This window comes from Hemibagrus wyckioides, linkage group LG03 (genome assembly GCF_019097595.1).
Source record: "Hemibagrus wyckioides isolate EC202008001 linkage group LG03, SWU_Hwy_1.0, whole genome shotgun sequence".
Classification (NCBI taxonomy): domain Eukaryota; kingdom Metazoa; phylum Chordata; class Actinopteri; order Siluriformes; family Bagridae; genus Hemibagrus; species Hemibagrus wyckioides.
The window spans coordinates 25,138,259-25,150,896 of NC_080712.1; the positions used below are offsets into that span (position 1 = coordinate 25,138,259).

Consider the following 12,638-nt stretch of genomic DNA (forward strand, 5'->3'; position numbering starts at 1 on the left):
ACCCTTCAGCGGATAGTGAGGACAGCTGAAAATCTCGTTGGTGTCTCCCTCCCCTCTATCACAGACATTTACACTACACGCTGCATCTGCAAAGCAAACAGCACAACCCCACACACCCCTCACACACACTCTTTGCCCTCCTGCCATCTGGAAAGAGGTACTGAAGCATTCAGGGTCTCACAACCAGACTTTGTACAGTTGTGTTACAATCATATATGTTATTAGTTACCTGTTTTTTTTAGAATCTCAAAGTCGTACATCATCGCATTTGATGTCATTTTAATTTCATTGCACACCTTTTTTTGGAGCTATGTGTCCTGTTTTGTGTTGACTTTTTGTACTTACTGTTTTTGCACTGTGTTGTCTTTCCTCTGTTTGCACGTAGTGGCTAGTTTGCACTAGTTTGCACTTTATGTGGCTAGGACTAACTTCTGTCTGTTGTTGTTTTTTTTTTAAACTATATGTTGTATGTTATGTAGCACCAGGGTTCTGGAGAAACGGTGTCTCATTTCACTATGTACTGTGTCAGCTATATGTGGTTGAAATGACAATAAATGCTTTCTGACTTGACTTGACTTGAGCTATGTATTTGTATATTTTGTAATGTATTTTTTTACTTATATTTATATATTTTTGTCCTAAATGTTCTCCAGGACATTTCTCTTTTGAGTCTGGTTCTTCTAATAACGTCTACCCCACTGTCACAGGAGAGTGGCAAGGAAAAAGATGATAGGACGAAATAATCATGAGAGGAACCAGGCAAAACCAGTCCTAAATGTCATGGAATGTCCTGGAAAAATCTAAAGAGGCAACACTATATGTATTTCAGTTCCAAACATAATGTTCATGATAAGAAGCCACTGTTTAGGGATAATGGTCAGACTTGGCTTGATGGTCAGCTGCTTGCCTCATATCAGCTGACTCATGCTACTGTGCAACCCACAGAACTGATTTGATCCCACTTAACCAATTCCCTAACACAATATAAATTCTCCCACCTGTGTGTGTGCTCAGATACACCTTAAAGCCATAATTTGTCATTTGGGAAAATGATTTTCTTCTAATCCAAGACTTCCATAGAGAAAAAGATACAAGGACATGCTGATGAAAAAGGATATAAAGAATGTAGGGAAACCTCCCAGACCTCAGTGGCAAAGGGCCAGGCTCACGGCAGAATCTGACTTTCACAAGAGACATTTGTATTGTACAGTCTGGCAAGGGTAAATAGAAGTCTTTTGTCTTGATGAATTTAGCCATGAGCATGGAGCAAAGGTGGATGCAAGGTAGCACAAATGAGGGAAACGAATGTTAGCAGCACTAGTGTAAATAGCCTCAAAGCTAAGTGCTGCTCCATTACTCATGACAGGACACCCCCATGCTTATTTGTGTTAAAGCCAGTGAAGACACAAAGAGAGGGAGGTTCAAAACTGCCCTGAAAGACCTCAATCTTGAGTCCTTGGATCTAGGTCCTGCTGCCACAATAAGTGTGAGTGCTTATGAAAAAGATGCTAAAAAACACAATTCAGGCATTATACCACTAAGTAAATATACTAGAATGAGCAGAATCAGTAACCAAAACCTCTGAAATTAATTAATAAATCTGATTCCTCATCTGGGCTAAAATCAAGAAGGGAACAATTTCACCTATGCATATGGATTAAATGTCCAAAGCAGAAACAGTACAGAATTATCAATGCAATTTCATTAGCAATTTTCACATTAGTAACATGTTACTGTTTTCCCATGCATCCATAATTAGATTTATATAAAGACCACAACTGACAATAAAAACACAATATGCTTTTAATAATGTCTAGTGACATCAACCATTCAGTGAGCTCCCATGTCCTGTGAATGGGGACTACTTCCATCAGAATAAAAATATTTAATCATATAGGATAAAGGTAACCAGTCAGAATAACATTGTATTGATTTGCATTGACTTCGAAAGGGACCCAACAATGTCAGCAAATTAAAGGAAATACCCTCTAAATTATAACACAGCCAACAAACTGCACTATTTTGACGCATAAGAACTTAAACCCAAATGTCAGCAGTGTGCACAAAAGTTGTATTAAGACGAGATCCTAAGGCAGGGTCAAATTTATTCCTATTTTTATTTCATTTTTGTGGTTTGCTAAACAACCAATTTAACTGCTTTGTTACAACACATCTGCAAAACTGTCCCTCCTCATGTTTAATCATTCCTCTTCCTCTAAGAAGGCTGACCATTTCCTCATCATAATACATGCTGACTGACGTTCTTGTCATTCATGTATTGGATTTCTTTTGTTCAGCCTTGCTAAAGGGCTTTAAAACAAATGCAATATGCCAAATCATATCATAAGACAGGAGTCTGATTAATTAAACCCTAAGGCAATGCCAACAAAAGACATTATGAAGCTCTCTTCCACTATGTTTTAATTAGTCCCACATAGAATCATTTTCCAATCACCTTCCACATCTCCACTGCCTTTCAAAGACTTTTCCAAAGCATTAAATGTCAAAGAAGTCCAAAAGAGTTTTAAAAAGAACAAAATACAAAAATATTTACAGAGTACTGCCCTCTACTGGCCTGCCCCCTTACCCAAAATGCTGTCAAAATACATAATGCCATACTGCCATATAGTTGCTCTTGAAATACTTTCTTGTTGAAAAATACTTGTAAAGAATTAACTTACTGCATGCATGGAAAATAATATTTGGAAATAAGTGAGCTTGTTTAACCAAAAATGTAGGGAAAGGCCAGGTTAGTGTGCTTATTTTTTATTTGCAAGCACATATCAGACGAAGCCTTTCACGACATGAGAAGGCAAGAAACATGTTTTTCAGTATGAGTTAAGGAGCTAAAACTTTGTTAAATGCAATGAAAAAAAATCTTGTCTGCAGTTGTGATAAGACAAAGAATACTATACTAGAGTCAAGTCTGAGAATGCTTTCATCGAAGTCAACAAACTTGTTTGTGAAATTTCTGATAAGAGGCATTCATGCATTGTTTCTCACACTTTCTGAGTTTAAGGCCGTCCTTAGAGAAATAGAAGTATCATATTGTGATAAGTTTATGAGACTATTACTCTAATGTAACAATTTTTCAGGAACAAGACATCCCCATAAATAATTGATGAGAAGACCAAGAGAGAACTGTTCTTCTTGGAGGGAGGCTACCAAGAAGCCTACAGCAACATTGAAACAATTGAAGCAATTTCTGGCAAGTACTGGTTGCTTCCTACATGTGAAAATAATCTCACAAATTCTTCACAAAGTCTGGCCTGCGAGGTAGGGTGGCAAGATAGAAGTCCTTTTTTAACCAAAAAAAAAAAAAAAAAGCAGTGAAGAATGGCACAAAATTCAAGTCAAAATTTGACAAACCGATTACCTCTAAACCACGAAGACTAAATGGTGTGATGAGATTTAAAAGTTCTTCAACTAAGTATTAGTTTAGGGGTGCACACACTTACACAACCAACGTATTGTACATTTCCCCGAAATGATTCTTTTTTTTTTTTTCCACTTATATTAGGTGGTTGGTCTGTGTCTCACACCACCTCAGGTCCATGGTATGGGCTGCATCAGTTTCCTCCTACTTCAAAAAACTTGTGGTAAGTGCAATACGATGCCATGTTCCATCCAATGTGTACTGAAAATGCTGAAAATTAATCACAGCTTGTATTTCATCTTTATTCATATGTTCATAAAACAAACAACGTAAAGCAGCATCTCAAGAACCAACTTATGTATATCTAAACCTTTATTTGTATATGTTAACAAATAACCCTACAACTTGATGTCTTTTGGAAAAAAAAAAGTGGCACAATGATGAGAGAAATCACATCAATGATAAAGACACATTCTGTGCATGTGCAAAGTACAGTTCCAGCAGTATGGGTCCTCAACTCAGTTTCCTTTGCTTGGCTTGCTGTGCTACAACATCTTTGTCTTTGGTGTCCTCTCCAACCCATAGTGCATTCCTGACAAACCGAGATGCTGCATGTTTGTCCAGACGTGATGCTTTTTTCTTATCAGTTATCTCCTTTATCCTGTTCATGTAAGTCCGGATTCTCTCCTGTGGAGTGTAAAGTTAGGTGTGATTTGATTTTTCAATTTGATAAAAAAGTTGTTAATAAAATCCTACTCATGGTGATGACCAAAGCACAAAATGTGAAAATGGACAAAGCTGAAAAATCTCAATTACAAGCACGTTTCTTTTAAGATGGTCACATTGACGTCTACCCCTTATCATGTGACGCCAACTAACAAATCAAAATCAAGGAACACAGTGTCATCTAGTGGCCATACAAGAAACGTTCTGGCATAATACTAGGCGTCTACAAAGTAACCATAGATAGGAGAATTAAACACTTTTTTAGTAAAATGGCTACCAGAATTTTGCATATTTTTGCCAAACTTCCAACGTCTCGAATTCAAAAAGATTGGAACTGTTGCAGAATAACAGACATGGACATTCAGGAACACACGCTGACAAAGGCACAACCACCAGGGTATGGGTATACATATGGAGTTTTGCAGGACACCCTGTAGAATGAGGACAACACAATCAATGATTCAGATGCAAAGAGTCATTCAGAACCTGAAGATAACATGATCTAGCAAATATTAAATATATAAGTGAGGACTCTCTTTTAAAGAAGTTAAACTGTATTACTCAGTAATAAACTGTAAACATATCCAGTCTGCCTTATCTCCCACATAAAGTCCATCATCAGGTGTTCCAGCATTTTCACAAAAATCTGTGAATACTTTTAATTCAATTTAAACCAACAAGGACAGTCTGGAAATTTACTACAAACAGGGACCAAGCCAACAAGTGTGATTTGATCTAGGATCTTAAATCTTGATTTAAACATGTCAGTTTTAGGCCAGTGCAGCACCAAAGGCTGCTACATGCACTTAGCTCTTTTTTGGGAACACTTGTATACCTACTCATTCATGCAACTGTCTAATCAGTCAATCATATGGCAGCAGCACAATATATAATCAATTTTTCCCCAATCTTCAACAGTCCCATTTTAGTGAATTTCTGCTGCCTGAGTAAATCATTACTTGAATGAGCAGATGTACTTCTTAAGTGCTTGGTAAGTGTATATGGTCTAAAATATAAGAATAATGCATGGGTAGCTACTAAACTGTTCAATCCATTCAGCTAAGTAGCAGTTACACATATAACAACTACATACAAGGCTGAAGTTGGCATCTTTTCCAGATTTTCCATCCCATCGTATAAGCTGGAGCCTGTAGATGGCGCCAGGAAGCACACCAATACCACACAATTTTCTTACACTATTATCTGAAAGGCTGTAAATTTCATATTAGAATCAACACAATGTATTGTAGAAATACTCAATATGAAGAAATTTGACTGTTCATTTTCTTTTTATAATAGATCTGTGATTATGGAATTCATGCAGGTAAACTGCACTTTCTACCCACACTTCTACTGCAACTCCTACACCACTATTTCATTACTTATTTCATGTTACATTACTTATTTCCAAATAAAATGGTTTCAAATTACAAATTCACAGGGCCATTTAAAAAATCAACAACACTAAATGTTTTCCTATCAAGCATTTTAAAAGTATCGTTTTTTGCAGTTGTCCTTTTTTTGTGATTTTAAGAGGTAATGATATTAAAATTCTGCATCAAGTGGAAATAATCCAAAAACTACCAATATGTATTGTCAGCTTTTTAATGCAGATACAGTGTCCCTGCTGCTGGGTACTCGGCTCTGTTCATTTTGCCATGGCAGAACATGCTACGCCTTTAATAGGGTAGACATGGTTAACTTTCAGAGCACCTCTCACTCTAAAATCAGATGAGTGTGTGAATCATAAGTAACCTTTTTCAAAAATTAACTTTAACATTGATTCTCATTACTTGCATTTGCAAATTATTATTTAACAATATATACTTTGTTTATGGATGTTTCATTTTATTTGAAACTTTTCACTAAAAAAAAATAACTCCATAAATGCACTTTACACCAGAGGAACATGGGAGAAATCTAAAAGAAAAATCTAAACTCCACACAAAATGATTGCTAAAAAGACATGAGTGAGTTGCTTCAATCTGCTCAATGGGGACGAAATATGGAGAAATTTCCTAATTAGACAGCATGGTCTTTAATGACTACATCATAGTAGCTCAGTAAACGTCAAAGAAACATCCCCTAAACTGAAATGTGAACACTTCAGTTCAACTACCAGTTCTTTCCCAGTTTGTAGAGTGTAAGTACCGCTTCTCTACTTTTACTTTATAGCAATATTGGTTTTAGATCATAGTATTGATTAAATTTATAACACTGACCATAAATACTGTTAAAAAGGAATCAACACCATTTAAGTTATTACTCTTATTTTTTATATAAGCTGGGTAACTTGTTGCTAACACTACTCGCTATTGTCCTGTTGTTCCTGTACTGCAATTTAAGTTTGCACAAATGTTTGACGTTTACTTTATTCGAACAATAGCTACTCATCCCTATAAGTGTAAAATATGCAACGGTATGATTTTTTAATGAGCTTTATGTGCCCCAATGGAGAAAGTTTTTTCCCCCCACTTTGCACGTTGAACATGCCAAGGCAGGAAATTACCTCATTATTTGCAAATCTGTACTTACAAGGCACCACCAAAAGAGCATTATTCGATTGGGGTTATAAGTTGGCCAGGGTCATAGGCCAGAATCTGCAATAATAATTAAAATAAAATAAGGAGAACTACACTTTGTTTTTTATTTAGTACTGCCCTGAATAAATTATTTCAAACCAGATGTTTACATGTAGTCTAGAAAACAAAGTAATAACTGAATTTTAATAATAAAATTATTTTATTTAAAGGTTTACAATCATAACGGTTTATAGTTACCTGGATGATCATCAACTGTTTTTATGCTTTAATAGTTGTTCCTTAGTGCCTTTTTTGTCCTGAGCAGTTAAACTGCCCACTATTCTTTAGAAAAATCTGTTAGTTTCTGCATAATCTTTGTTTTTCCAGCATTTTCTGCATATTTGACCCCTTTCAAACAGTGACAAGATGATATTGTGGGATTCATCTACACAACTATTACAAAAGGTGCAATCAATCAATGAGTCTTAAGACATAAATATTTAAACAGTATGATCAGTGTAAATTGCAAATTATATGATCTGATACTGATCAAGCAGAGGTCTACATTAGTTCGTTTTTATATCTGTAAATTTACCCAAACTCTGCGACATCAGTTTGAATGCAAAAGATTTTGACATGAATTTACAAGCTATTCATTAATACCGCATTTCTTGAGGAAACTTGTAAGAGCAAATTACACAAAAATGTGTTAATATTCAGCTTAATAAATGAGGTCCAATGACTCCATTACTACGAAGTATGATCTGGTTTAAAAAAACAAATTGTTGTGCAAAAACTTGTTTCCAATTAATAGTGATAATTTTAAAATATACATTTTCATGAGCTCCTATGTTTCTTTTATTATCTGTTTGTTTGTTTTTTTAATGTCACAGTATGGAGATTCTCACCAGTTCCAGTTTGATTCCATGATCTTTGGGATTCACTCCTTGTGTTACCAAGTACACTAATAAAAAATAGAGAAAGATAGCAATAAGTTTAGACCCTGCCATAAAATATGGGTATTAACTGTGCTGTAAACAATGCTGAAATACGCACTCCAGAACAGGGAGTTGAGGGCATATGCTGAAAGTAAATCGAGTTTGGCTTGCTCAAGAGGGCCCAGCTAGAACAAAACAAATAAATTAGATAATGTTCCAAAACCCTAAACATTATAGATGAGAGCTATGTAAGCACACTTATCCTATGCCTGTATTTTATCAAATTTGTGTGCTGCTAAAATATTTATATTCAATCAACCTTGAGGTGGTCTCCTTTCGACAGAGACATGAGGGTTTGGATCACATTTTGGACCGAGTTTAAAGAAGTCAGGAAACCAGTCAGGTATTCCGCAATTTCGGTGGGGTAATCCTCCAGAGAGCCTTCGTGAGCCATAACTATAATCTAAAAAAAATTAAAACCTTATTTACTGCTGTAGTTTATGGAACAGTTAATATGATGTTTAAACACAGCATGTATACACACACACACACACACACTTTAAAAGAAAGACTCTATAAGGTTAAAAAGCTTGTATAATTCTCCTGACAAGATATTTGGAACCTATTTCACCTCGCAATGAATCGCAGCTAGAAAGAAAACGAGGTTTAACAGGAAGTTGCCTCACATATATTTTCCGCTTACGTCATGATGCATTTCAAAATAAAGGGTTTGAGAATTAGGAACAAGTAAGCACACACAAACAAGTAAACGAATGATTGTTACAAACTCTTACAAATATATAGATAATATAGATAACAGAACTGACGCGAGGGTCCTGCGTTCGGACTATACCAGCGTCATAAATGTCTACATTTATTTCTGGAAATTTTAAAGCTTTCTTTGCAATGTCGTCTTTTTCTTCAGTATCCTCTACGCCTGCATGAGCTGGAACCCATTAAAAATTATTATTCCTTGCCGATATAACCTCAGTAGAGTTGCAATAACTTCTGAAAGAATGTCTTGTATTCATTAAGATTTCCCATTCATTAACCTAATAAGTTTAGAAAAAGGGTCTAAAAGAAAAGAGTCTATTTGCACATCCCTTTACAGATATCAAGTACAGCATTTTTAATTGTTGTTGTCTTGTTGAACTCTAAAGCCACTCTCCCATTTCCTCTTGTAATGACTGGTGATCTACCTGCCTTAGAACTAATGGTAATTCTTCATTCTTACTCATTACGTTTAGGACTTTTTTTATTTCTTGAAAAGTATGTTGCCTGACTTTAGGTCACTCAGGCTATTCACGTATAATGATCTAACTATCTCGGCTGAAGAAAACCTCACTTATCAACCTGTCAGTCAGTATTGCTTGTGGGAGCATACTGTTGGGCATATTTTCAACTGGAAGTGATGTCACATTTTAGAGGCTAAACTGCACTATGGCTGTCACTTTCCCCAATGCTAATTTGTTTTCTAATACAATTTGCAATTACCTTCCCTAAATACTGAAGTTGGTTGTAATATAACTGCACTATCACCTACAACAGTAGGTGATAGTCAAATTAGCTTTCTAGTCAAATTAATTGTTATTATGATTATTATTATTATTGCAAATAATACATTACAATGAGAACATTATTTTTTAGATCCAAAATAACTTCAGTTACTGTTGCAAAATGCTTTGAAACTCCATAAAACTTGACAACAGTTGTTCACTTACATACATATCACTGCTTCCATTGAATTCTGTCAAAGAGTTCACCACATAGGAAGGTGAACAAAATGCAGTATTATTTTATTACAGAGACTATAGCCCGTGGAAGCATTTTATTTCTCCATCTGGCCCAAAAGAAAAGTTAGGAAACCCCTGTCTTAAAAAATAATTTAATAACATTATGATAAATGTGTGTTTACCAATAGTGCTGCCTTTACCAAATTTACCACATTTAATGTTGGCCAAGGGTGCTGTACGGTGCTTCATTAGGTAGCATTGCTGCTTCACAGCTCCAGGGTCCTTAGTTTGTTCCTGAGTTTGAGGTACTATATGTGCATGTACATGTCCTTCCCATTCCAGGTTCTACCAGGTTCTTCCAGGTTCTAAAGTTTCCTACCCCTTCTTAAAAATATGATGGTAAATGGCGATATTACACTGCCTGTCCATGATTGTGGGCATCTCATCTTAAAATAGTCCAGAGTTTTCAGCAATAAAGGTTATGGCAGGTGTGCACAAAAAAAGAATTTTGTGTTTATACAACATTCATGTTAAAGGTATTAAGAGTATATTTTCACTGTTCACAATTAACTTTTTTCAGGTCAGGGTTGCAGTAGATATGGAGACTATTCTGCATGTAAAGGGAATACACTATGTATAGTACAAGAGTTCATTACTGGGCACAAACACACACCCACACACACCGATGGCATTCATCCAACCAATCCACTTACCAACATGCTTTTGTGAGGAAGGAGGAAATACTCTTGTACACAGAGCTGATGGCTGTGGTCTTTTGCAGGATAATGCGCCATGCCACAAAGCAAAAATGGTTCAGGAATGGTTTGTTGAGCTCAACAACGAGTTTGAGGTGTTGACTTGGGCTCCCCAGGTCTCAATCCAATCGAGCATCTGTAGGATGTGCTGGACAAACAAGTCCGATCCATGGTGACCCCACCTCGCAACTTACAGGAATTAAAGGATCTGCTGCTAACATCTTCCAGATACCACAGCACACCTTCAGGGATCTAGTGGAGTCAGTGCCTCGACGGGGTCAGGGCAGTTTTGAAAGCAAATGGGGACCAACACATTAGGCAGGTGGTTATAATGTTATAGCTGATCTTTGTATGCATTGATAGGAAAGAGAAAGTACACCTTCTTTCAATTCTATGTTGCCAGGTTTGCCAGTTCCACAAAGTGAGAACTGAAGTGAGCTCCAGTCATACAGCTCATAACCATTTTTGAGTGGCTCACAGCCACTGAACAAAAGGACTCACTTTCAGTTCATTATTTTGTACCTATTGTATTGGTTTTTCACATTTTATGACCTTTTCCGTTCCGTTCTTTTTATCTTCAATTCACTTCATTCACCTCTATTCAGATCCAACCACATCAAGTTTGCCAATGACACGATCGTGGTGGGTCTCATCAGTAAGAACGGTGAGTCAGCATACAGAGAGGAGGTGCAACATCTAACAGCCTGGTGCAAAGCCGACAACCTCTCCCTGAACATCGACAAGACTAAAGAGATGGTTGTTGACTTCAGGAGAGCACAGAGTGACCATTCTCCACTGTTCATCGACGGATCCTCGATGGAGATCGTCAAGAGCACCAAATTCCTTGGTGTTCATCTGGCAGAGAACTTCACCTGGTCACTCAACACCAGCTCCATCACCAAGAAAGCCCAGCAGCACCTCTACTTCCTGAGGAGACTGAGGAAAGCCCATCTCCCGTCCCCCATCCTGACTGTGTTCTACAGAGGGACCATCAGTGGATAGTGAGGACAGCTGAAAAGATCATCAGAGTCTCTCTTCCCTCTATCACAGACATTTACACCGCATGCTGCAAGCTAAAAGCATTGTGGATGACCCCACACACCCCTCACACACTCTTCAACCTCCTGCCATCTGGAAAGAGGTACCGGAGCATTCGGGCCCTCACAACCAGACTGTGTAACAGTTTCTTTCCTCAAGCCATCAGGCTCCTCAACACCCAGGACTGAACTGTTCTACATTCTCTCTCACACAAACACACACACACACTCTGGACTGAACTGTATACAACTCTCTGTCTCTGTCACACATATACACACACACACACACACACACACACACACACACTCTCTCTCGCCTGTGTGGACACACACACAATTTATATTGTTCATTACTTATTGCACCACCTCAACCTGTCATCTGCTGCTATAGTTATATTTATGTTTATTTCTATTTGCACTACCACTGCTGTTGTATTTTTACACAATATCTTTTACATCATTTCATTTTATCTTGCTTTATTTCACTTACATTCCATTACACGTTCTTTTCTTTCTTTTTCGGCGCTAAGTGTCCTGTTTTTGTGTTGTCTTTCTTGTATTTATTTATTTATTTTTTCTTTGCACTGTCTTGTCTATGCTCTGTTTTCACCCAGCTGCACACTGTGCACTTTATGTGGCTAAGACAAACTTCTGTCCTAGCTCTGTGTTGTTTTTTGTGTTTAATCTTTATGTTGTATGTTTATGTAGCACCAGGTCCTGGAGAAACGTTGTTTCATTTCACCATGTACTGCGTCAGCTATATGTGGTTGAAGTTGACAATAAAGCTTCATGAACTTGAACTCCTACTTCCCCCTAATGGTCCATGTAAGCATAACATAACAGGACACCTTGCGAGAGAGTTATATGTAAAGCAAGAATTTCCCTGACCATAGCCCTTATCACTAACCACCGAAACAGCTGAAAGTCCTTGGCAATGAACACTGCAACTGCTTATTTTATTTGGGGTTTTTTTTGGTTGATTGTCTCTCAGAGTCAGTTGGGTATGTATGATGAAAGGCATTATCAAGGGACTGTTTCTTTTCAGATGGAGTTATCTGCTCAGCTACCTGCTTCCAGACAGTGATGGAACTGGGTGATGGCACCACAGATGTGATGTCAGTTTAGACATATTTCTGTTTGAAAAGGCAAAACACTTGCAGTTTTTTTGTTTCCTCATCCTGCATCTCTTCCTCACTGTGTATGTATGAAATGTATGAAGCCTGCTACCAGCAAAATTCACCCAACTTTAGTATATAGTGATTTAATGTGTACTTGCAGGGAGGATCTTCATCGTCCCAGCACATGAACTCACAGACACACGCAGAGAGTGGAGAGAAATACAAGAACTCTAATGCATATATACAGTGCTATGAAAAGGTTTTTGCCCACTTCCTGTTTTTTTTTTGCATATGTCACACTTAAAAGATTCAGTTCATCAAACAAATTTCAATATTACACAAAGGTAATGCAAGTAATACAAAATGCAGTTTTTAAATAATTTTTTCATTCATTCATTAGAAAAGCTGTCCAAACCTACCTGGCCCTACGTGA

At 37.1% G+C, this 12,638-nt stretch overlaps 1 protein-coding gene across 2 annotated transcripts; it reads right to left on the reverse strand.

The window, feature by feature from the left end:
- Nucleotides 1-3,657: 3,657 nt before the first annotated feature.
- Nucleotides 3,658-8,298, reverse strand: c1d (C1D nuclear receptor corepressor). 2 transcript variants are annotated; one of them, XM_058386369.1, is made up of 5 exons: nucleotides 8,194-8,298; nucleotides 7,882-8,025; nucleotides 7,681-7,747; nucleotides 7,533-7,588; nucleotides 3,658-4,063 (listed from the first exon to the last, which is right to left on the reverse strand). In XM_058386369.1, the coding sequence occupies exons 2-5, from the start codon at nucleotides 8,014-8,016 to the stop codon at nucleotides 3,890-3,892; spliced, it is 432 nt and encodes a 143-aa protein (XP_058242352.1). In that variant the 5' UTR covers nucleotides 8,017-8,025; nucleotides 8,194-8,298; the 3' UTR covers nucleotides 3,658-3,889. The 2 variants fall into 2 exon arrangements, with proteins under 2 accessions (XP_058242352.1, XP_058242353.1); XM_058386370.1 differs by lacking the exon at nucleotides 8,194-8,298 and having other exon boundaries at nucleotides 7,882-8,105.
- Nucleotides 8,299-12,638: the final 4,340 nt, after the last annotated feature.

What these genes read in the sequence shown, in the direction of transcription:
- c1d (XM_058386369.1), bottom strand. Translation starts at nt 8,016, where the DNA reads ATGGCTCACGAAGGCTCTCTGGAGGATTACCCCACCGAAATTGCGGAA. An exon ending in CGAAAGGAGACCACCTCAAG is followed by an intron (nt 7,748 to 7,881) that starts GTTGATTGAATA and finishes GTTTTGTTCTAG; the next exon opens with CTGGGCCCTCTTGAGCAAGC. An exon ending in CCTCAACTCCCTGTTCTGGA is followed by an intron (nt 7,589 to 7,680) that starts GTGCGTATTTCA and finishes ATTTTTTATTAG; the next exon opens with TGTACTTGGTAACACAAGGA.